Source organism: Epinephelus fuscoguttatus, linkage group LG8 (genome assembly GCF_011397635.1).
Source record: "Epinephelus fuscoguttatus linkage group LG8, E.fuscoguttatus.final_Chr_v1".
Classification (NCBI taxonomy): Eukaryota; Metazoa; Chordata; class Actinopteri; order Perciformes; family Serranidae; genus Epinephelus; species Epinephelus fuscoguttatus.
The window spans coordinates 15103093-15126496 of NC_064759.1; the positions used below are offsets into that span (position 1 = coordinate 15103093).

Here is a 23404-nt window from a genome sequence, read left to right on the forward strand (position 1 = left end):
CAAAGGTCGTGTAGGTGAAGTTATTCAGGTGCCAAGTTAAAAAGCAAAGGAAACAGCTGAGCCAGTCTTTTTATAAAGACATCATTGCAAAGCCTTGTTGTTTTATTACATACAAATGTGCTGTAAAATAATCACCACGAAACCAGCTTGAACAAAGGTTGATTTATAATTTCACACAGTGAGGGACAGAAGGAAACAACATGTACAGTAAATCACAGTGAGGAATGTCTGTGGATGAAGTACAGTTCATTTTAATTCCAGCAGATGGAGGTACTAACACATTAACCCCCTCTCAGTCCTCTTCTTCTTTCTGCCCCTCTTTGATTTCTGATGAAGTTGTTGGTTTCTGTTCTGTTGACCTGCATTAATATCCTTTAAAATAACAAAGCCTTGCTTATTCACATCTCCTTGTCTGCAGTGTATTAAAAAGCATGACAATATAGTCTCTACATTTTTATATTCACCCCAACAATTATTTACATTAAAGGGTCAGCTTACGTACAACATAATACCTATATAGCTGCTTAAAAATGTATTTTTAGTTGAAGTACAAGTAGCAACCGTTACTGGCACATTAACAGTTCAGTGAAGAGCAAAAACAAGCTCTCCAAGACTGTCAACATTGCAGCAAAGTTTTTAAATGTTTTTATTCTTATTATTAGTGGTAGTTTTACTCATTTATTCATCGTTTGAACTTTGTATTAAGTTCCCATACAATACACCCAGTGGTTAACACATTCAGTTTGCACATAAAGTGGAAAACAATGATCATAAACCATACATGAAAATAATGTAACAAGTACACACAATCTCCAGGTATAAATGTAATCATACAAAACCAAACAAAATGAGAAAAATAAAAAAGACACGAGTATGTGCATACACACAGGGGTTTACCAAATCGGTCGTAAAGTTGTAGGATATGCATAAATCATTCATTTTGGTCAGTTTTTTATTACATATTTTAAAATTTGACATTGTTATGATATGATATTTTTCTAGATTAGATAGAATTCTTGAAAGAAGCACATGGGGGCAATTTTTTAAAAGTATTTTGTTCTATGAATATAATATTCAGCTAAGATAATGAGTAAATTGATTACATTAAATTAGTTATATATTGTTTTTTAGAGGAATTTAAATTTTTGAATATTATTAATAAAACAGGTTTTTTGAGTGAAATGTTCTTGTCAAAAGAGTTTTTACGAACTTCACGTTTTTATATTGAGGCTTCAGTAGGTTCTACAAGCTTGAAAGGGGGGGGGGGTTGAGGGGTATTCAGTTGGTTGCAATCTACAATCTCACCACCAGATGCCACTAAATCCTACAAACTAGTCCTTTAAGGTATCAAAAATAAAGTATTCATCAGTATCCATCATGAGTGAAGAGCAGAACGCATTTTCTGTCTGGTATGATATTTGCAGAACAGTCCGTTCAGAGTTTTGTGCAGACTTGTCAATAATTCTTCTTCAAACTGTGACTTTTTTAATCACCCTCCCACTCTCTACAAGAACTTCTTTCCCGTCTTCTCTCTCCCCTCTTTTCATCTCTCTCTTCTTCCTCGTCAGGAGGTAAAACGCCACCACACTTCCCACCACAGCAAAACTGAGGCCCAGAATCACAAGTCCCAGTGCCAGTAAGTGAGAGGTTCCTCCCTTAGACTGGTTCAGTTGGTCCCACAGCCCCACAGCTACACAACTGAAGCCGATTAGAGTTCCCCAAAAACCAAAGGCCAGCATGCAGGACCCACAGGACAGCTCGACACCCCCGGTCATCACAGTGATGCCCGCCACAGAGACGACCCCTTCTGGTAAGGTCACTGTCTGAGATTTGGGGTCGTAGGTGACGGTAGAGGTGGCGTCTGATAGAGTTGATGGGTCGAGCGTTTCCAGCTTGTTCGCCATGGTTGGTTTTAATTCCTTTGTCAGACGGTCAAAAGTGATTTTGCTTGCAGCTTCCTCTTTGTCTTTGCTCCTTTAACATGACATATAGACCTGATTAAAAAATTTAACATTCAGTTTTCACTTTTTATTTAAGAAACTTTTTATAAGATTGGAAAAATCATCTTATTCCAACTCTTTATTGAAGCTATGTTTACAGCAACTGAAATATTCAAACCACATCATTATATTTCACCAAAGATGTCCAGTGCATTATTTACACGTTTCCTAAAAATACAGCCTAATAGCTGGGTATCTTTGGGTTCTCCACTACAGTTTAAAGATGTGTGGGTGTGAACATTGTTTTGCTGCACAAATTATGTAATGATTGACCCACTGATGGGCAACCAAAATAAGTCCAAGCATTTCAGCTGAGGTGAATTAAGATACACAGCAACTTAAGTAAGGTTTAGAAACAAATACAAGTGAGATCTTTTTACATGGAACCAACAAATATTGGAAATTACATAACTGCGATAAGCCTTAAAGGGTGAGTTCAGTGTTTTTAAACTTGGACCCATGTTTTGTGTCTTAAGCCCCATTTCCACCAAACACTTTCGGTATGGGTCCTTTGGAACCAAAAGTAACCCTTCAGACAGGGTACCTAGACCCTGGTGTTTTAATTGCAAACAGTACCCTTAAATGTGGGCGGAGTTGTTGTCACTCACTGCACCGTATGTCACTTGCTGTATTTCCTCATCAGCGGTGACACAGATGGAAGTCTACACCTTGTTCATCGTCCACAGAACGAGGCTGCACACCGCCATTTTCAGAACAAAATAAAACAGGCTGCAGTGAGAGTCTCTCTCCATGGGATATTTAAAAATAGCAGCTTTGTACATTTAGTCCTTCTCAGGCAAGCTCAGAGGTTTAGTGTTGACGGAGCCCACAGGAACTACGCTCCGACAAGCTTTTTTTTTTCTCCAAGTGTGTGCTAGGTACCCCAACAGAGGGGGGACCAAAAATGGGGACGGTACAGAACGGTTCCATTGGTACCATCCACAACTTTGCACAGTAGAAACGGGGAAAAAAAGCATACTGAACTGAACTGTGCCGTACTGTGCTGCTCGGTGGAAACAAGGCTTTAGTGATGGGAACAAGAATTTTTTAAAAGGGGCCATGTTGAGCGAGACCATTGCAGACAGTAATTAAATATTAATTTTATCCTTGGATAACAGTCCATCCATCCACCCATTTTTGTAACCGCTTATCCTCTTGGGGGTCGTGGAGGGGCTGGGGAGGTGGGGTACACCCTGGACAGGTCGCCAGACTATCGCAGGGCTGACACATAGAGACAGACAACCATTCACACTCACACCTATGGACAATTTAGAGTCACCAATTAACCTGCATGTCTTTGGACTGTGGGAGGAAGCTGGAGTACCTGGAGAAAACCCACGCTGACACGGGGAGAGCATGCAAACTCCACACAGAAGGGCTCCCTCCTGGGATTGAACCAGGAAACATCTTGCTGTGAGGCGACAGTGCTAACCACCACACCACCATGCCATCCCCATTAAAAGTGGAAAAAAAATAAATAAATAAAACTCACAAAAACCGTCTTGGTTGGTCTGTTCACTGTTCCAACAATCACCGACTGTGGTTTGGTTACAATTAACTCTTAATTCACTCAGGTAGATGTGAAAATATGCTGCCTCTATACACACTAAAATGACTGTTTGACTAAACAGAACCCAGTGGGTTTAGCGATAGTTATTTCTGGGCAGGATCTCACTCTATCAAAGAGGTCTATCTCTGTAGGATCATTTCTGAAATGTTGTCAGACACTTAGAATGATAATCTGAGCATGTCATTGGCAAAGACTTCAAAGATTATTGTCCCCATCAGTCACTTTGACACTAAAACATGGGAAAATAGGGTCCAGGTAGAAATATATAATATGTCGAACTTACCCTTTAACATAAATCTTACTCTCTTTAACCCAGTGGACAACAGATCTATCGTAAAATCATGTCATGCAAACAAAATTGCTCAAACCCACTAAATTTCTAAATTCTAAACTGAAATGAAGATCACAAGTTCCCCAGGTGTATATCTTTACTTTTTAATCTCTTTGATGGGACAGAATATGAAAGACTAAAAGACTTGCTCACATCAGAAACTAAAATGTTGTACATGTATATAAAAAGTACAGCAGTGCTTACCTCAGCGTTGAATCAGGAGCTCAGATGTGAATAGAAACTGTTAAAAAAGGTCCTTTAAAATCATTCATGTGATTATTTCTTGTCCAGGTATGTGAGAGATTTTAGCGAAAGGGTAAAAGTGCTGCTGACTTTCTCTCTGGACAATGGGTGCCGAAATGTGAGCAGGGGCCCTAAGTGCTGTTACCCACTCGTATGCGTCACAACATGAGGCCTCACAAGATGGTGGACACAATTGTGAAGATTGTTGTCACCACTTGTTTGTTCCTCTCTTTCCTCGTGTTCAGTAGGAAGCTCTTGTCCGTCATTAAGCCTCATTATAACCCATTACCAGATATTTATCTTGGAACAACTCCCTTCCTCTTTTCCTCTCTCTGTCAGTCTTAAGATTTGAGTTGTGTTGGCACAGAGGCATTGTTTGGGCTGAAAGTGGGTTTTTCTTCTTTTAAAACATTTTCCTGTTCAGCATTCCTATTTCTCTGGTGGTGAAGTGCACATTATTTCATCAGTGCTTTACTTCTAAAAATTTGGGAAGTGGAAGCCCATTTCCACCAGTGTGATTAAAAGAAAGGATCCTGTAGGACATTACAACAAGAAATGTCTGAAAATAATCACTTTGTATCTTAAAATAATGAGAAACATTGTTAAAATTATGAGTTAGTATCTCAAAATAGCAAAGATCTTACTCGAAATGACTTAAATCAAAATAATTACAGACTTTTTTTCAGAATAATGAGTTAGAATCTGAAAATAATGACAAACTCTCTCAAAATAATGTTGTAGCATCTCAAAATAGTGATTTAGTGTCTCAAAAATAATGACTTATCTCAAAATAATGAGAAACTTTCTCGAAATAATGATTCAGTATTTCAAAATAATGAGAAAAGAGACTAAGTCATTCTTTAACATTCCTATTATTTTGAGATACCAAGACATTATTTTGAGATTTTTTTCAATATTTAACCATACTAAATAATCATTTTCATTAAAAAAATACATATATATATCATTATAATGACTTACACAATCTTATTTTCCATCACACTGGTGGAAATGTGCTTCCATACTATTCGACATTATGACTATCTTGAAATATGATCAGGAAGGAAGATGACTGAGAGTTTTGTACTGTTATAGTGGTGTTCCCGTACTTCTACCTCGCACATGCACTACTCACACTGGGCAGCTCATAAGTAGAGACAGGTAGAGAGGAGAGATCATCATCATCAGCAGTTGTATTTGGTTATGACCTGTTACTGTGGCTATGGCAGCAGATGGAGATGTGTGGTCCTATGGGCATGTCTATAGGCAGCAAATTCAACAAGCTTTTAATTCTGCAGGTTCTGGGATGACCCTGATGAAGGCCACAAGCTGAAATGCGTCGGTCAATAAAGTTGTTTTTCATACCATTAGTGTTGCTGGAGCTCTTTTGACAATTCTACAGGCTCTACCAGCAAGTTGGTGCATTCAGTGGTTTGTTTTAGAGCCATTAAGTTCTGAGATTATTTTTTTTAAAAAGTATTTTGAATACTTAAGTTTGTTTTTAAAGCAAATACTCCAGTACTTTAACTCAAATAACAATTTGACTCAGCAACTTTCACTTGTATTAGAGTAAAATTTGACCAGGAGAATCTATACTTTGACTCAAGTAATAGAGTTGTGTACTGGAAATAATGGTTCATAATCTACACCAGTGGTTTTCAAAAATGTTGTGCCCAAGGCACACCTGTATAAATATCTGTGTACAGTAGCCTCTATCATGTGTGTTATCACTCTTATCACGACATAAATGTTTGTATTTATTTACTAATATCAAATAACAATTGACAACCAACTATTGCTCACTAAATATCTAACACAATGTTTTAAAAATTCACTTGAAACTTTTTCAAATTACATCAAAGCACCAGTGACACAGTAACAGAATCCAAACAGTAAATAATGTAAGATAATGTGATGTGTCACACACTTATTATTCCCATGTGTGAAATAGGTTCCCCTGTGAAGGTTTTTTTTTTTAATTAAATTAAATTAAATTGAATTATTTTTATTTATTTTTTTAGGTATAGTTCGCCTCTTTATTAGGAAATGGGTGTGCACAACATACTGATACAGTCAATTAAAAATTCATATATAACTTTATATAGGTCAAGTTGGATATTGCAATAACAATGTATGGTTATCACAAAATCTCACGGCACACCTGGGTTTGCATCACACCACTTGAGAACCACTGATCTACACAAATAAGAAACTGAAGAATGCTGCTTGGTTTTCCTACCAAGTGGCAGAAACACATGGATGCATGGGCCTGATCTGTGTACACCGAGTGAGGCAGATTTACAGTGTATATGTCAGTGCTGACACTGAGTTGGCTCCTGGTTTGATACTGTCACACAGGTGAAGCTTGATACTGCCATTTAATTGGCTTTAATGCTGCCCAGCCAACTGGGATGTTGCCAGTGGTGAGTCATTGACCTCATTGCAGATATTTCTAGATGTGTTGACTTCTACTACCACGAAACTTTCACCTGTCACTGCACTATTTTTAATGTGTATTAGAGGTTACAGCCTGCAAAATAAATATATATCCTGGTTATTGTTGCAAAGCACTGTAAAAGCTGCTATAACGTGTTATCATTCCTTTATTAAATAAGTGTCATTATTGTGCTTAGTTGCTAAAGATTGTGCTTCAGCATCCACGTTACATGAATCCTCACCTTCACCACAAGCAGAAAAACATTGCACACAAATCCTTTGCTTGCTTTAGCTCTAGCTATTAGTCGAGCCCAGGGTACAGGTCAGGTATCACAGGGTGTTTTGTGGAGAGGAGGGGTAATGCTATTGGCTGTGGCACTCACAGGATGATGGTGATGGTAATTGGCTAGTGCTGGATTGGGTGGGATGGGGCAGGTCAGCAGTAATCCAATAGATGGACTCACTGAGAGCTCGCTGACCTGGAACACGTATGTTGAGGGTCTCTGTACCAGACTACAACAGCGTCTGCCCTTCTTACGGCTTCTAAGAATTCATGGTGTCTTTGAGAGCCTAATTAGATACGCCATCAGTTTGGTTTGGTAACCTCTTTGTGCAAATGAAGTCCAAACTAGTCTGACTCATGCCGACTGCATTAAAGATAACAGGTGCAAAACAACATCTATCCCTGCAGTCTACCTACAAACAGGCTGCTCTTAAGTAAGCTGACAAGATAACAACTTGTACTTCCACATGTCCTGTTACAACATACACACTCTTGTACACATTTGTCTCACATAAACTCTGCCGTACACCCCCGCATCCATGCTGAGTTAGTCTGAAACAGCAGTTAAGACAATCAAGATAATACTTTCAGTCTAATCAGAGCGGACACACAGAACACAGACTGATGATGTAAATGTGTCAGCCAAGTGTATTGAAGTGAGTTTAATGTACTGTGACGCCTCCTGTTGACAATAAAGATGGAGACCATATACAGAGAAATGCCCACAGGACTGGGACTAAGTTACATGGTACTGGGTAGAAACTTTCAAACCATTGAAAATAAAGGCAAAGTCATGTGCGTGCATGTTTGTATCAGTCTGTACATATAACAGGGCTCCTCTAGTACATGAAACAATACTGTGTGGAGGGAAAAGTCAAGACTGGACCAAAAAGGCTAAAGAGAAGAAGAATTTGGCAGGCCAAGGGGTGTTAACTGGTCTTGATGATAACCATGATATCTAAAAATGAAATATTGATATCATGTTAATAATTCACATACTGCATAACAATATTGTGTAAATAATCCAGCCCATTTTAAATCATTTCATTTTCATTCTTGCTCTTTTTCCCTTCTTCATCACCATCTGGTTGCCTTTTCTATATCCATTAAGTGTAATTGCTATTTTTGTACACTTATGGTTACAGACTCTCTCTCCACCTCCCTACACTTGTATTTTGATTGTAATTCATTTTGCAAAAAAGAGACAAAACTATAGACTGTCTAATATAATCAACGTAGCTATCATGATGTCACCCATTTGTTTGTGGACTTCTGTTTTGAAGCCTTGAGTTTGGCATTTCAGCTGTCATCACATCTCGTGTTTTTTGGAGCTAGAAGTGATCATATTTTCATGAGAAGGTGGAGCTCACTCAAAGTGGCCCTGCCATTAATTAGGTGTAACTGGGGCCCTTCTGTGTGGAGTTGGTATGTTCTCCCCATGTCAGCGTGGGTTTTCTCTAGGTTCTCGGGGTTCCTCCCACAGGGAGGAGTCACCTCCAACTGGTGACTCCAAACTGCCCATAGGGGTGAATGTGAGCGTGAATGGTTGTCTCTCTCTATAGCAGCTTTTCCACTGCCTGTTCAAGTCAGGAATATCACATTGTTACGCCACCTCACTGCGCTGTATATAAGGTATGATCACAGAATGGGGGGACAGAGTGGTCTCGCCTTTCGTCCGCCAGAGGAGGTAGTAACAGTGCTAAAATGGTGTCTGTATGAACAGGACAGCCTGCAGGATGGGATCATGGGCGGCACAGTTGTGACATCTTGACAACATGTTATGTGTGCTACCCAAAGCAGGAAATTTATCTGTTAGCAGTTAGCAGCTAACCCAAAGAAGAAGACCAGTGGCTGAAAATGTCCTAAACTGGGACAACAATGAGATCTGGGAGCCACGATGCAGTGTATAATCACACACTGAAGCGAAATGATGCCGCCATTGTTTGGCTCTGTGTAAAAATGCAAAGGAGGCATAAAGAAGGGACTTTGTAGCCGCCCTATAGCATGATCTCTGTGTAAAAAGTGCTTATGTGTTAGCCCTGTAATAGTCTGGCGATCTATCCAGGGTGTATCCCGTCTCTCGCCTAATAATAATAATGTCAGCTGTGAACCCAACCCAACCCTCCAGGGACCCTTAAAGGGATATTTTTTGTACCAGGCCCAGACATGTTTATATCTGCTGTAAAGGTGGGCATTTTACCATGAGGACTGACTTGATTTTTGAAGCCAGCTCCAAGTGGCCATTCAAAGAACTGCAGATTCTGGCACTTCTGCGTTGGCTTCATTTTTCAGCCCTAGAGGTTACTGCTTGGACAAAATGCACAATAAACAAAGTTAAAAATGACTTGGACAGATAGCATTATTTTTTTATTTAAATTTTCTTCAGATATCGTGATAATATAGTTATCGTGAACTCTTTTGGCCATGACAATTGATTAGTGAGAGTCTGATATCGTGCCAGCCCTACAGACCAACAACAAAAACATAATTTTGCAGAGTAAGAAAACATGCCCGAAACGTCTTAACATTCAGCTCAGTAAAACAAACCCAGACTAATGACACAAAAGTCAGTAAAAGGACGTCATGTAGGACAAGAAGGAGGTCATATGAAGGCCAGCAGTGAAGATGATGCTAGGGGCATAGGTGGGATTGGAGGTGGAGGGGGGAGTTAAACTTCCTGGACAGATGGTAGTCTGGTATTAGATGTCAGTGGTCAACTAAACCCATTGAAAGGCCACTACTGAAATAGCAGACATACTGCTGAAGGGCCTAAAGCTAGCTTTGAAAAGACCCCACGTGGAGCCATGTGAACATGTCTGCTAATCTGTTGGTCAAAAATAACTTTTATGTTTTTATTATTCTGTGGCATGCAAACACTTGCTAGCTTCATGAAGGGGTTGTAACCACGAGGATACAGTGAAATGTATTAGATTTCTGTTGATTGATTAATGCTGAGTTATTAAGTAAGACTATAACTTCTTGGATACACTACCACAAGGTGTGACTCAAAACTCCTACACTTTATAAATAACATAACGGGGAAAATAAACACTGTTATATACCATAGATCTTTCTAGATTTCCAGACCCAATAGAGAAAAGTCGGATCCGGGGGTTCGTTTTAGTCAAAAGCTCAGCCAGGTTAAATCCCGCATTAACACGATTAACCCACTCGTCCATGGTAGGAGTGTTTCCCCCTGCCCTCCTTATCTCTCACTGTCTTACTGTCGAGACACACACTCAATTCTGCAGCCATCGTCTGCCTGCACAACACACAGGTAAGCTTCCCTATTTTATTTCAGATCATCCTCCCAATGTAATTTACTGAGTAACAACCAATTTAGGATTTCATATGTGGACTGTACCATATTTGTAAATCTTTTTTTTTTTCCTCTTGCAGGGTTCTCTTTGGCCTCTAAGATCAAGACAAGAGGTCAAGCCAGTGGTAAAATATTTTGAACAAAGGAGAAGTTCAAGTGGGACAAAGAAGAAAAACTCAGGTGGCAAATATTTGCCAGTGAGTTTGTCAGAACAAAGACACTGAAAGCAACGACCATGGGAAATACCACCAGTAGCGCATTATCAAAGGAGATCCTGGAGGATCTAAAGCTCAGCACCAAATTCACTGAAAACGAGATCAGCCAGTGGTACGAGAACTTTCAGACTCAGTGCCCGACGGGACGTATCACACCTGAAGAGTTCGAGCAGATCTATGCCCGCTTCTTCCCTGACAGCGACGCCAAGAGCTACGCACGACATGTGTTCCGCTCCTTTGACACCAATGATGACGGCACTTTGGACTTCAAGGAGTACATCATTGCACTGCACATGACCTCCACTGGGAAGACGACCCGAAAACTGGAGTGGGCCTTTTCGCTGTTTGATGTGGACAAGAACGGATACATCAACAAGACAGAGGTGACGGAGATCTGCCAGGTGAGGGGGAATACCTACAGTCATGTTTCAGATAATGATCAAAGGATTAGACACTTTAACTTGGTTCTAGTGTGAACAACTAAAGGTATCTATTATTCCTACAGTGTGGTCTTGCTATACACATTTTGCTTCTTCAGATTAATTCCTAAACATACATCTTATCTTATGGAGAGTTGTATCAAACTTTATTGACTAGGAGTACTAAAGACAGAAATGCTGTCTCATATCATTAGTACTGCTGCTATAAACATACAATATCAAAACTTCAAGCTGCTCTGTGGCTCCTCAGGGAAATGCCTGATTCTAAGTTGTCAAAGCTAAAACTGACAGACAAAATAAGAGGATTACTTGACCTGCAATCCAGTACAATAGTCCTGCTGTGAATACTACTTTTTAAGGTTAGAATCAGTGGTGTAGTGGAGGGTATACGCAGTTATACAGGGTATACCCACTTCTTTTTCTGGCCATTTACGGTATGAGCCAAGAATCCATTGGAATATATAGAAGAGTACACCCACGTCCTCTTCAGTAACATACCCATCTACCTAGTCACACCACAACTACCACTACACTACTGTTTATAATGTTTAATATTCTTGAATTTCTATGCTGATGAGATACTGATTTAACTCTCTAGTCATATTTAAGGTTATAGTTTTGGAGAATTATTGTTGTACTGCATCTCATTGTCTAGTTATCCTGGTATTTCAACACTATCTCCTAGAATTACGTTTGTATGTTACTAAACTGCTTTCTTAGTTAATTGTTGTCGCAACATAATTGCTGCCTGGATTATGTTCAGAGACAACGCTCCTTTCAGGCAACAAAACACCACATTTATGTACCATGTAGGCTTCGCAGGGTAGGTGGTTGGGGAGGATGGCGAGTATACAAAATGCAATACTATGTCACCAGCACCCCAGATACAGATTCATGCCTCACGTTTAGGCAACAAATGTAGTTTGGCTACGTTTAGAGAAAGATCGTGATTCTAGCTAAATGTTCAGAAAAAAGTAAGATTGCCTATTTTGGTAAAGACAGCAACAACTGAAATACATTGCCAGAGGACATTTTGCTGATACATTCTGTATGAACATTCTTACGACTAGCCAGGTACGTTAATTAGCAACATTTCCGCAATATGTTAATAGTAAACGTAATTTGCTCGGTATTACGTTTCCCCCAAAACGTATTTGCTGTTTCAAATTAATTATAAATAAACATAATTTCTAGGAGACGGCTGGGTACTTTGTTGAAGAAGAGTAATTATACGGCAAGGCTATTAAAAACAGCCTACATGACAAAAAAAAAATCATGCATGCACATGTACTTCACACCACAAACTATTGTGGTGCGGTGTACGTGTGCAGGTGTTTTTTTTTTTGTTTTTGTTTTTTTTTTAGGTGTTTTTCCAGGTATTTTGCCCACTTCCTTTAAAGTCTGTGTAAAATGAGTTGCTATTCGTTGGAAAGTGACCATCCCTCTTATGGTATGTAGGTCCCGACACTAATTGCCATCCTAATTAGCCAGTCTATTTGAGCCTCATACCCCTGGTAATCTCTGTGATTACAGGGTTAACTCTTAGACAATATAGGCAGTCCTACTCTTAAGCAAGACTGCTCTTGCATTGCTCTGTCTTTAGAGGGACTGCTCATCTTTGTCCCTGAGGCTAATCCATGTTTCTTTGGATCACAAGGCCGCCACTTTTGGATTCTTGAGATATACTGATGCTAATTACTGTTTAATAGTTGTTAGCAATTGTTTTCACATAATTAAAACTCTGGAGGTTGTATTTACTTTCTTTATCTTCTGTTTTAAGAGGAATGATATAGAATTGTAAGAGGTTTAGACAGATCAGCTGAGTATCCAGCTGGCATTGTAATGGGATTGCATGCCTGGCCAACTGGACTGAGGCCATGTGCATCACGTTTACAACCAGTGCACAAAATAGCCACTTTTTAAAGCCACCCTGCCAAAAGTTCAACAACCTTTAACAGAATTAGACTCTGTGGAGAGGAGGGCGATAAACAGATCTGCCATGCACAGAAACTGACATCATTATAACAGAGAGATAATCCAGTGATATCTGGTTTCATCTGTGGGTTTGAATAAGTGAGTGAGGAGGGCAGAATTAGCCAAATATTAATTTAGTCTAGTATAGTAAACCACAATAATATGGTAGACAAGTTAACAGAGGGTGTGAATACAGTGTATCTGTGAGAGTATCCACATTTATTTGTGATACAGATCTGATTTTATTATTTAAAATTGACTGCTTGTCATCTATAAGATCACAGTGTGAACTACAGACCACACGATCAGAGGGGCAAGATGGAGGGACAGTCCAGTGAGAAAAGAGAGGACATCTTGGTGTTTGGCCTGTGGCCTGAGTCTTGGCACTAATCCATGTTAATCTAGGTGTCTTAAATGTGGGAGATGAGTGCTTCCTCTCTAAGTGGGACACACACTTAAAGGCCTGAACCTAAAGTGCACCGTCATTTAGTCATTTACAGTCTGCTGGATTTTAAGTGGCATATTCCAGATTCACTGTCTTGGAGAAATGACACACAGGCCGTGGGCTGCGTGATTGTACACATTGTTTACATATAAGCTGTGATGAGCAAGCCCTCCAGGACTGCTCTTGTAGCTGCATTTGGTCGGCAGAGCAGACGTCGTGTGGGGATTGCAGGCTATATTTCGTGTGAGATGTAATTGTAGGCTACTTGATTTGTCTGTATACAGACAAATTGTTAAGAGTATACAATGGCTAATGACAGTAATCAGGGACGAGACACAAGAGAGAGTGTTGGCCTTTAGCTTTTCTCTAAATGTCAAGTTGTTTTGCATCAGACGCTCTCTAAACCCCAAGACACTAATTAACTTGAGCTTAGTCACTTGTCCTACAGGCTAAACGCTGCTTGGCTTGCACTCATTCATTTCTTGTGTGGTGTTGATGTTCCATACATTATTTGTGTGAGAGAAATGATGCGGCATTATCACCAATCTTATACCCAACCCCCCTTCAGGCCATATTTAAGCTGATCCCAAAGGAGGAGCAGAGCAGGCTACGAGAGGATGAGAACACACCCGAGAAGAGAGCCAACAAGCTGTGGTCTTACTTTGAAAAGAAAGACAACGGTAAAGGGAATTACATACATGTGTGACTGTGTTTTGTGTCCCCGTAGTGCATGACAGGTCACTGTGTTCTTATCGCTGTGTGCTTAATGTTAGAGGGAGATAAAGTCGGTGTATAAGCCCTTACTACCTTTCCTCAGCAGCTGTTCTTGCATCCTGTAGTGAAGATTACATTTTGCAGCTGTTTGGCTTCACACTAATACGAGCAATAAATCCACCTGGGGGCACATCCCAACATCACATGTGTCATGCAAGCTTTATTATGTATGTACCAGCCATATTTCATGACTCCACTGCATTGCATGCTACTGTCATATACACACACACACACACACACACACACACACACACACACACACACACACACACACACATACACACACAGGAGATAAGACCGGATTTCTTAGATAACATACAGACGCATTATTCAACCTCATGTTTACCCCTCATGCCTGACTGTATATCTTGTTTACTGTTTTCGCTTCCTTTGTTTTTCCCCCTCACAGAGCGACTGGCTGAAGGAGAGTTCATCAAAGGAGTGATTGAAAATGAGAATGCAATGCGTCTTATCCACTACGAACCAATGAAACAATAAAGTCATTCCTGTTTCTTCCCCTCTCCTTTCTCTCGTTAGACTCTACAAAACAATTTTTCTCCTCTTCCCTTCGAGCCTCAGAGGCTTCCTCCTCCATCGTCTTCAATCTGCTTTGTGTAAATACTCTTCTCTGCAGTGTCTTGGTTGCAACTAATTTTTCAGTATGTTTCACTCATGTCATGTTGTTTTGTTTATTGATGAATTTGTTCTATTAGAGGCTAAAAGAGGCAAATGAAGATGTAGTGTTTGAAATGTGTGTGCAACTAAAAAGAAGATTTACGGTGACTATTATTAAAGCAATATATAATATATAGGCAGGTGCTATTTGCACCCAGGTGTCCGTAGCCAACAATGTCATTTGCACTCAGGGTAGAACAGCTAATGTGGCTATTTACACTTGTGTGTATTCCTGGGCATCCTGCGTCGAAATACAACCAGTCTTTTAAACTATTCTGCTTAAGTTTATGTACATAGTGTACATTCAGCAGGTTTATACATCCTACAAATTGAAAACAAGTCAACTAAACTTAAAGGTGATAACCCAGTGTTGATTGAGACAGGATTCAATCCCAGTCTCCTGTGTGAAAGTCCTGTGCTCGACAAATTCATCGAGCACATATAACCCCATACGGGTCGGCCAGTCTGGTCCGTGGTCAGTGTTTACTTTTTCAAGTAACACTCGCAGTCCCAGAGAGTGAGTGACCTGACAGTGCGTTCATAAATTCAGTCTGACGCTCTACACTAAAACGAGAGCCCCGTTGGTTGAAGACACGGAGCTTTACATTTCTATGTGAATTAACGAACGATTAAGTTAATTGCACATTCACTCTGCTCGGCTCTTTGATTCTCCAAGAGTGCGGTGCTCTGGATAACCAAACGATATAATCTGACAGCATTACGAATTTACAAACGGTCCAGTTTGAGTATTTCTGAACGCGCCACTTGCATCATCTTCCACCATAGTCTAAAACAAGCCAACAGAACTTGCTAGCTAGTGCTAGCTATTGTCTGTGGAGCATCGTTTTGCCCCCAGCTAAGCCCCACCCCACCAAAAAAAAGTCATACTGTTTACTAACAGTAAAAGGGTCTATACTAATTGTTTCAGATCTTGGCTCGTTAACGTGACGTGTACTAGCCAATCAAAGCGCACAGTGGGATTCATAATAATTGGTCATAGGAATGGGTCTGAATGGCTGAAAAGCTGCAGTGTGACTATTCTCACCTGGGTGCAAAAACACACTCCATAATATATATATATATATATATATATATATACATATATATATATATAAATGTGTGTGTAAAGAATGTGTATGATAAATATTGTACTATTGTTAATCTTTTAAATAGTACAAATTTTGGCTCTGGAGAAATTAATGCTAATAACAATTATATAAATACAGTATAATACCTGATTAAGTTTTTTTTTACATTACTGGAAATGTCTTAATAGAGGTCGTAGCTCTCACATGTTGTACTCTATTCACTGTACAATCAATTAAAGGTTTTCTCTAAAATCTGTGCTTTGAAAATCAATTTATTTGTCTTTCCCATGAAACAATAAATTCCTCTATGACACAGAAACATGCTGTGTAATAAAATACTGGAGGTTGACAAAACTGACACTTTCCCGACAGGAAATTCAAGAGTATCCCACATGTAAAACCTTCAACATTCAAAGTGAATTTTGGAACTTTTATTGAGAGATCTTTGTCTGTATAATGTGACGTTAAACACAGTAAATACCTGAATGTAATATCCATTTAAAAACTGTTATTTCCCTGAAAGTGTGTTTTCGTGGTGCAGATCGTTTGTGTTTTTGTGTCTGTGCAGTGTCTGGGTGTGCGTGCCTGCGTTTCTTTCCAACTTTCATGCTGACCCCCCACAACCTGCTCCCCCCTCCATCCCTTCACATGCCTTCCATCTCTCCTCACTCTATTCCTCCTCCTTCTTTCCATCCAACTCGGGATTACTGGTTTACACATAATCTTCTGTTCAACATCAGAGAGCAGACTTTTCAAAATCTCCGTAATCTTTCTATCACTACGTGTCTATCGTACGGGGTTTGTCTGTGCATCTGCAGGGAGACTGTTTGTTGTAGCCTCTGGTGTACATAAAGTTTGTCACAAGAGAGAGAAGAGCTCGAAAAAGGAAACATGCCCCACTCAGATAAATGAGAAGATATTTCAGTATTTACTCTAAAGGACAGGCTGATCCGTTTAGGTATCAACAGGAGAAGAAACATCCAACCTGTCTATGCAGTGAAATGATCATTGCGATAATCTGTCCTGATACATTGCATGTTGAAGGTTCTGTATGTAACTTTGTACCAGTATTAATTGGTTTTTATTGACAGTGGTGAACAGGTTGTAATGTAACTTAAAAAGTGAGAGTTTCCTCGACTTTCTCAGTTGCCTTTAGCAGGCTGTGGATCAACTTCTATGTAGAGGACTCAGTCCAAATTCTTATCAAAAAGTTCAATGGATGTGACGTAATGCGCATTGCTGAGTTCCTTGCCTCTCTCAAGCTCCACTACAGTGTGGAGCAGAGTCCATGTTTCCTGCTTCCATTAGGCCTCTATACAGTTTGCAGCAGCGGCCCGACAGAAGACAGATCTTCACTTAAGGACCTGTAGCAACTCAAATTTAGGACAGGATGCTGACTGCTGTTCACTTAACTGAGGTGTCACAAAAGGATTCTCTGAAGGTTACATACAGAACCTTTAAAATATGAACAATAAAATAATATAAACGTGTTAACATATGGAGAAACATTTACTTTGCTACCATGAGGCACTGAGAAATACCCAGAAAACATGCAGTCCTGCATGTCAGTGTGATATCTATACACTGTAGTCTTTAACAGTTTGATCAGTTTCATTTGCCTTAAAGCGTCTTTAGTATGTCCCAACTTTACTGAAAGTCAAAGTGGAAGAAAAGAAAAACTGGATCTGTTTGCTCACATCGATCCTCCTCCAGCATGATGATAGTGTCTTTACGTTTTTCAGCCCTTAAAAGTTGATGGATATAAATGATCCTCTAACAAGGTGAATCGACTCGGTCCATGGCCTCATCCATCTCATCCATCTCTCTCTCACAGTCTTCACACCCCTCTGGCCCGCAGCCTCCTACTAATACCAGCGTTGGTACGTCCCCATTGCCCACTCCAACTACACTCCCGTTCGGGGCCCACGCTACGTCAATCATACCGTCTGGACACTGCAACAGGCCGCTGACGGAATAGAGCCCGCCCCCTGGAACAACTTCATCATAGGCGGGAGCGTGAGTGGCGGCTCTTGCTTCCTCCAAACGGAGCCTCTGTCTGCGACGGAGCTCGATGATGGTCTTTGTGTAGGAGTTGAGTGTGACCACAGCGGCCCCCATACAGCAACTGAAGGACACCCAGGCAAGACTGAGAAGGGAGGAAAGAAACGCGTCATCAGAGCCTATAGACAACTTTGTATGTACGTGCATTAAAAGCACAGGCATCTCTAAAGAGCAGCCACCTACGCAAATGACCAGCCGTAGTCCCAGGACTGAGGCCTCCAGTCTTTGGGGCCTACAATGACTGTCATCTGAAATACTGTGGTGTACATCATATGGGCCACCATCCCAAGAAGACCTACGTAGAGAGAAACATATAAAAACCAGACAGAATAAAGAGCCATGCAAATCGAAAAGGTTATATGGATAAGGAGGTGGTCATAGGGTTAGTGAAAGAACGAGTCTCACCTGATAACACGGTACAAATCGCTGCGTACGCATTGATTTTTAGAGAGTGCATCTCTTTATGGGAACACAAGACTTCCAGCCACATCAGTAAGAAGCCCATCCCCAGCAGGCCGATGTACGTAAACTCTGAAATAACTGACAGCCAGAGCACACCTGCAACATTTGAAAGCACATACACAATTGACATACACAGATCCGTATAGAAAATATATCTAAAAAGGGGCCAAAATAATAATAATGATTTCATGGTTTTACATTTCAGATGATACACAACTCACCTTGTGTTTCTCCAGGTGTTAAGTCTATAAAGCTCCGACATTTCTCCCCTGCCGACCAAATTTACAGATACGAACAAAATAAATACAATAAACATTTCTTTGAGTTCAAATTAAATGATATTGTGATCAGGCGCTAGTGTATTAGTTTATGTGTGATTGGACGTGTGGTTTGTGGCCTCACCATCATTGTGTTTCTCGCAGCTTTCCCAGAAACCAGTGTGGAAGTATCTAAAAGCAAACTTGTCTTCTCCCGTCTCCCAGATGTATTGAACTGCATTGGCCAGCTGTCTCTGTCTGATCCGGGCCAGCTCGTCCCTTCTGGCTGGAGACAGTGTGCGGTTGAAGGGGTTTTGAGTGGGACTCTCTGTTTGACAGAACGAGAGGAAGACAATGAGGAGAGCATTTTAGGAACATTTTTGTACCTGCCTATACTTCATAGGATGATAGAGTTAATGGCAGGAGCACAAAAATGCACTTGGTGGACCATCAAGTCACAGACTTTGGTTCAATCCCAGAACACCTTTTGCCCCTAGCACTTGACTTTTACCCCTCTGTTTTGCATGTTAACATCTAGGGTAGAGTGTCATGAATTCTGTTGGGATAGACAGGTAGTGAAAAGTGATAGGGCTTGATAGTTTTCGGGGGCACACTCCAAAGTTTTGAGAAAGAGTTGTGAGAAATCACTGCCAAGATGGCTGCACAAGTAACAGAAGAAACACAAAATGTATTTTCTTTATAATTAAGATTTAAAACAACAATAACCATCATATTATCTTAGTTTAATGTTGTTTCAATGTATTATGGTCCTTTTCTTTGTCCCTTTCTTTCTATAGAAGTAGCCTCTGCTGATGTTTTCGGTAGCTAACTAACTAGCTAGCTAACGTAACATTGTTGTTGCTGATTTGTGCATGACGGTCCTGCGTTTTGACATATGCATATGATGCCCGAAATTAACTTAAGTAGAGCAGCAAAGTTGTTCAACTTGTAACCGCTCCTCTAATATCAGACTGGCAGGATAGAACAGGCCCCCACGAAAGCTGCTCAGCCTTTTGGCAAACTTTTCCCGGTGGCTATTCACGTTATTGCAACATAAAGTATTGTGGCCGAAAAAGCGTTTTCCCATAGACCACCATTACACAAGAGGCGTCTATAAAACTGTTGACAGGACACCTAAAGCTGCAAACAATGTTAATTATGAATTTTTCTCCAATGAATTCTTGAACCATGGAGATTTTTTTCTATTTGTAAAACTTTCCAGGAAGCTAGAAAACTTTTTTGGTGTATGTGCCAGGTGAGTAACTCCATTGGAAAGAACAGTGTCGAGTTATTATTGAAATCTATGGGATAGGAGCAAACGATTGCAAACGTTAGCCTACAGAGCACTGCTAGTGGCCTGGAAATGATTGTTGACTTGTTTGATCGATTGATAGCATGAAACTTCAGTTGTAAACAAATTGCAAGCATCCATACTTTTCTATCTCCATGGCAAGTGATAAAACTAATACTGCCATAGTCACGCCTGTTTATGTAAAAGCCAACTACTGATGATGTATCAGGGTCTTGAAGGGTGATCCCATTTCATAGGAGATGATTTTAACTATTTCACCCTGGTAACCCATTGTACCCCTTGCCAAGGAGCAAACTTCTAATAGCTATGACTATAACTATCTAATAGGCTCTTTAACTGGAGATTTTCCATTGGGAAAAAAGCAATGCACCAAAAGGTCAGAGAATTAAATGACGAACACACACTTTGCGTGCAGACGTGTGTTGATGCAGAATTGATGGAAATTAAAATGGAGTATGTGCTTCAGAATGAGATGGACACTGTACATAACAGTGTGCACAAAACAAGTCTTAATCACACCATGGCCTCGAAAGTAACACGCCTCTGTGTTTTCCAGTCACACGCAGGCTTGTCAGGCAGCACCCTGTATCAAAAATGCGCTGGCTGGAACATCTCTCCAGAGACGTATAGAGATACAGAAACATGCGTGCATACATCCATGTGTGTATTTGTAAATCATGTCTAGAAGCATAAGGGAGAGTCAAATCCACCACTGTAAAGGTAGATCTTTCTGTATGAGTACACAAAGTACATGCAGCGATCAAAGATGATTCCTCGGTGCAGTGAGAGCGGTTAATCTCATTGTGGATTAAGCATATCTGTTGAGAAAATAAAAACCAGGCAGCAGGCAGTGCACTATGCCCCACGGACCAATAAACCTTTGGCATCTATCCTCACACCCCGCAGATTTATACTAAGCCATAATTCACTGTGGGACGTAGGTATGTGCAAAAAGAGATTAAAAAACATCAAACCAAGGACATTCAGTTTCTCACATCGGGAGAAGCCTGTCAGTTTATCCACTCAGATTAGTTTGAGGTATTGGTTGTTATGCAGTGACAAGAAATTCAGTACTTGTGTAATCAGGTTCAAAAGTCAAGGCCAAAATTTTGTTAAAACGTCATAAAGCTGCATTTTATATCTTTGGCGCAATTGGGAAGACTGTGATGTTTTCCTGTCATTAGACTTTTGCAATAGTCAGGAATGATGTGACTGTTGAAACCGTACCGACCAGGTTCCACCCGTCACACTCCACATGTTACTGTCTTTCAGACGTACTCTCAACAGGATAATGCATCATTGTGTTAAACTGCTTTAAGAAACGCTGTTCCAATTACAATCAGTTATTTGTAACAGTGTCATTGTTACTTCTTAAAAATGGGCACAATTACCATTATTTGACAAAGAAAAAAATGCTGACTCCAGGTCTTCTTCCAAACTCCTGAAGCTTTCAACTGCATTTCACAGCCCACATCAGCAGACCAAACTGAGATGTGATTGAAAGCTCTTTCTGAAGGCTTAAAGTCAAGATTAATTTGTCAAAGTACTATTCCCAAGTTCAAGAATGAGAATTAACTCATTAATGCATTCCATATTTAATGTGTTAAAGAGACAGTTCACCCAAAAATCAAATATACACATTTTCCTCTTATCTTAAGTGTCATTTATTAATCTGGACTGTTGCAATGTAAGTTACCAGGTGTTATATATCGGCCGTAGAGATGTCTGCCTTCTCTTAAATATAATGGAACTAGATGGCACTCAGCTTGTGGTGCTCAAAGCTTAAAAAAAATAAATAAATACATTTGAAAAACTCAGCAATGTCTCTTTCCAGAAATCATGACCCAGTTACTCAAGATAATCTACAGACCTTGTTGTGAGCAGTTTCATTAGGATCTATTTTCTCTCTACCGAAGTACACCATGTATTACTGCACAGAAGGAATAGTGCATCTACTGCTAACTCACTTAGCACCACTGAGCTAGCTAATGTTACAGCTCAGTCAAGGAGGGCGCCTTCTGTGTTTACATATTGCCCTGTCAAGAGTATGAGGCTCTCGTCCATGAGTAGCTGCATGCTTCCTTTCTGGCAGGTGTAGTTCGTTAGAGAGAAAGTAGCTTCTCCCCACCCAGAAGGAAGCGTGCATTTACTCGTGGATGAGAGACTTGTACACGACAGCCTGAAATGTACACAATAATGGCATCTTCCTTAGCTGAGCTGTGATGTTAGCTAGCTTAGTGATGCTAGGTGAGCTAGCAGTAGATGCACGGTTCCTTCTGCGCGGTGATACAGTTGGCAGGTGTAGTTTGAACCATTTTCATTCTATGAACTTCTCCCGCCAACTCTATCATCGCACAGAAGGAAGCGTGCATCTACTCATGGATCATGATCATCAACTGTTGAGTTTTTCAAATGTATTTTTTGGCGCTTTGAGCACCACAAGCCGAGCGCCATCTAGTTCCATTATATTTGAGAGAAGACAGACATCTCTACGGCCAATATCTCCAACACTCTGCAACTCACACCAAAACAATCTAGACGGACAAATAGCACTATAGGTAAGAGGAACAATATGTATTTTTGAATAGGTGGTAAACTGTCCCTTTAACAGTAACTGTATATCTCCACCCAGCCAAAATTCTCTGCTGAGACTCAAATCATTGTCAAACTCAGGAGAGAGCTGTTTGCATAACTAGGGAGGTGCTCCTAAAAAAGTAAATAGCTATTAAAACAATTGTCGGTACACAAACAGAACACAATAAAGCTGCACAAAACAGCTTTTGATGTGTAGATGTGAAAGACAAAGTGACATCTACCTGTGGTGTAAGGCTCGCTGTTGTTCTGACCACAGTTCTTCATTTTGACGGGCGACAGGCAGAGGGGCTTGACCACCTTGTGGGTGCCCTCACACCAGTAAGAGGTACAGAGAGCCAGGATGGAGAGGGCCAGAGCCAGAGTGGTCAAGGTCAGGGAGAGCAGGGAGCGAGAGCGACGGGATAAACGCTCCAGCATGGCCACACAGGTGAAGAGGGAGGCGGGGGGGAGGCCGGAGAGAGAGAGAAAAAGGGGAGAAAGCCAGGCAAAGAGGAGGCAGGTGCTGCACGTGGGGATAGGATAAAGAAGGACAGAGTGTTCAACTACTGTCACAGATGGAGCCGTGAGGGCAGCACAGATGTTTCGGGGTGGTTTAAAAGAGGTGATGAGCTGCCAGGTTTTAACAGAAAGCAAAAGATAAATATGATGTAACAGTAGGGACAGAAGATGACAAAACACAGCTGACAAAGCGATACTGTAAACTCAGCGTGATTAAAAGAGAGGAAGATAAAGGGAGCAGGAGGGGAGGGAGGTGGATAAGATGCTCTGAGGTTGATACACGTGGGAAAGGACAGATGGAACGAAAAAATGAACAAGAGGGGATTTAGGTGGACGACCCCAGGAGAGATGCAAGGACATAATGGTGTGCTGGCCAGACAGCTTTAATGTGATATCCTGCTATTGATCCGTGTGGCCATACATCCC

The 23404-nt window shown here is 40.6% G+C and overlaps 3 protein-coding genes across 4 annotated transcripts; 1 reads left to right on the forward strand and 2 right to left on the reverse strand.

The window, feature by feature from the left end:
• Positions 1 to 147: 147 nt before the first annotated feature.
• Positions 148 to 4249, reverse strand: LOC125893207 (transmembrane protein 100-like). 2 transcript variants are annotated; one of them, XM_049583765.1, is made up of 2 exons: positions 4106 to 4249; positions 148 to 1974 (listed from the first exon to the last, which is right to left on the reverse strand). In XM_049583765.1, exon 2 carries the CDS (start codon positions 1902 to 1904, stop codon positions 1470 to 1472), a length of 435 nt encoding a protein of 144 aa, XP_049439722.1. In that variant the 5' UTR covers positions 1905 to 1974; positions 4106 to 4249; the 3' UTR covers positions 148 to 1469. The 2 variants fall into 2 exon arrangements, with proteins under 2 accessions (XP_049439722.1, XP_049439723.1); XM_049583766.1 differs by having other exon boundaries at positions 148 to 1994.
• Positions 4250 to 10417: 6168 nt separating this feature from the next.
• rcvrn2 (recoverin 2) lies at positions 10418 to 15563 on the forward strand. Its single transcript, XM_049583762.1, has 3 exons — positions 10418 to 10798; positions 13825 to 13936; positions 14440 to 15563. Exons 1-3 carry the CDS (start codon positions 10418 to 10420, stop codon positions 14526 to 14528), a joined length of 582 nt encoding a protein of 193 aa, XP_049439719.1. The 3' UTR covers positions 14529 to 15563.
• Positions 15564 to 17566: 2003 nt separating this feature from the next.
• si:ch211-149k23.9 (germ cell-specific gene 1-like protein) lies at positions 17567 to 22897 on the reverse strand. Its single transcript, XM_049583886.1, has 6 exons — positions 22702 to 22897; positions 18719 to 18901; positions 18538 to 18585; positions 18260 to 18412; positions 18038 to 18149; positions 17567 to 17939 (listed from the first exon to the last, which is right to left on the reverse strand). Exons 1-6 carry the CDS (start codon positions 22895 to 22897, stop codon positions 17567 to 17569), a joined length of 1065 nt encoding a protein of 354 aa, XP_049439843.1.
• Positions 22898 to 23404: the final 507 nt, after the last annotated feature.

Coding starts and splice junctions, on each gene's coding strand:
- LOC125893207 (XM_049583765.1), bottom strand. CDS start 1,904: ATGGCGAACAAGCTGGAAACGCTCGACCCATCAACTCTATCAGACGCC.
- rcvrn2 (XM_049583762.1), top strand. CDS start 10,418: ATGGGAAATACCACCAGTAGCGCATTATCAAAGGAGATCCTGGAGGAT. Junction 10,799..13,824: donor AGGTGACGGAGATCTGCCAG/GTGAGGGGGAAT, acceptor ACCCCCCTTCAG/GCCATATTTAAGCTGATCCC. Junction 13,937..14,439: donor CTTTGAAAAGAAAGACAACG/GTAAAGGGAATT, acceptor TCCCCCTCACAG/AGCGACTGGCTGAAGGAGAG.
- si:ch211-149k23.9 (XM_049583886.1), bottom strand. CDS start 22,897: ATGCTGGAGCGTTTATCCCGTCGCTCTCGCTCCCTGCTCTCCCTGACC. Junction 18,413..18,537: donor AACACCTGGAGAAACACAAG/GTGAGTTGTGTA, acceptor CAAATGTTGCAG/GTGTGCTCTGGCTGTCAGTT. Junction 18,150..18,259: donor GATTTGTACCGTGTTATCAG/GTGAGACTCGTT, acceptor CTCTCTACGTAG/GTCTTCTTGGGATGGTGGCC.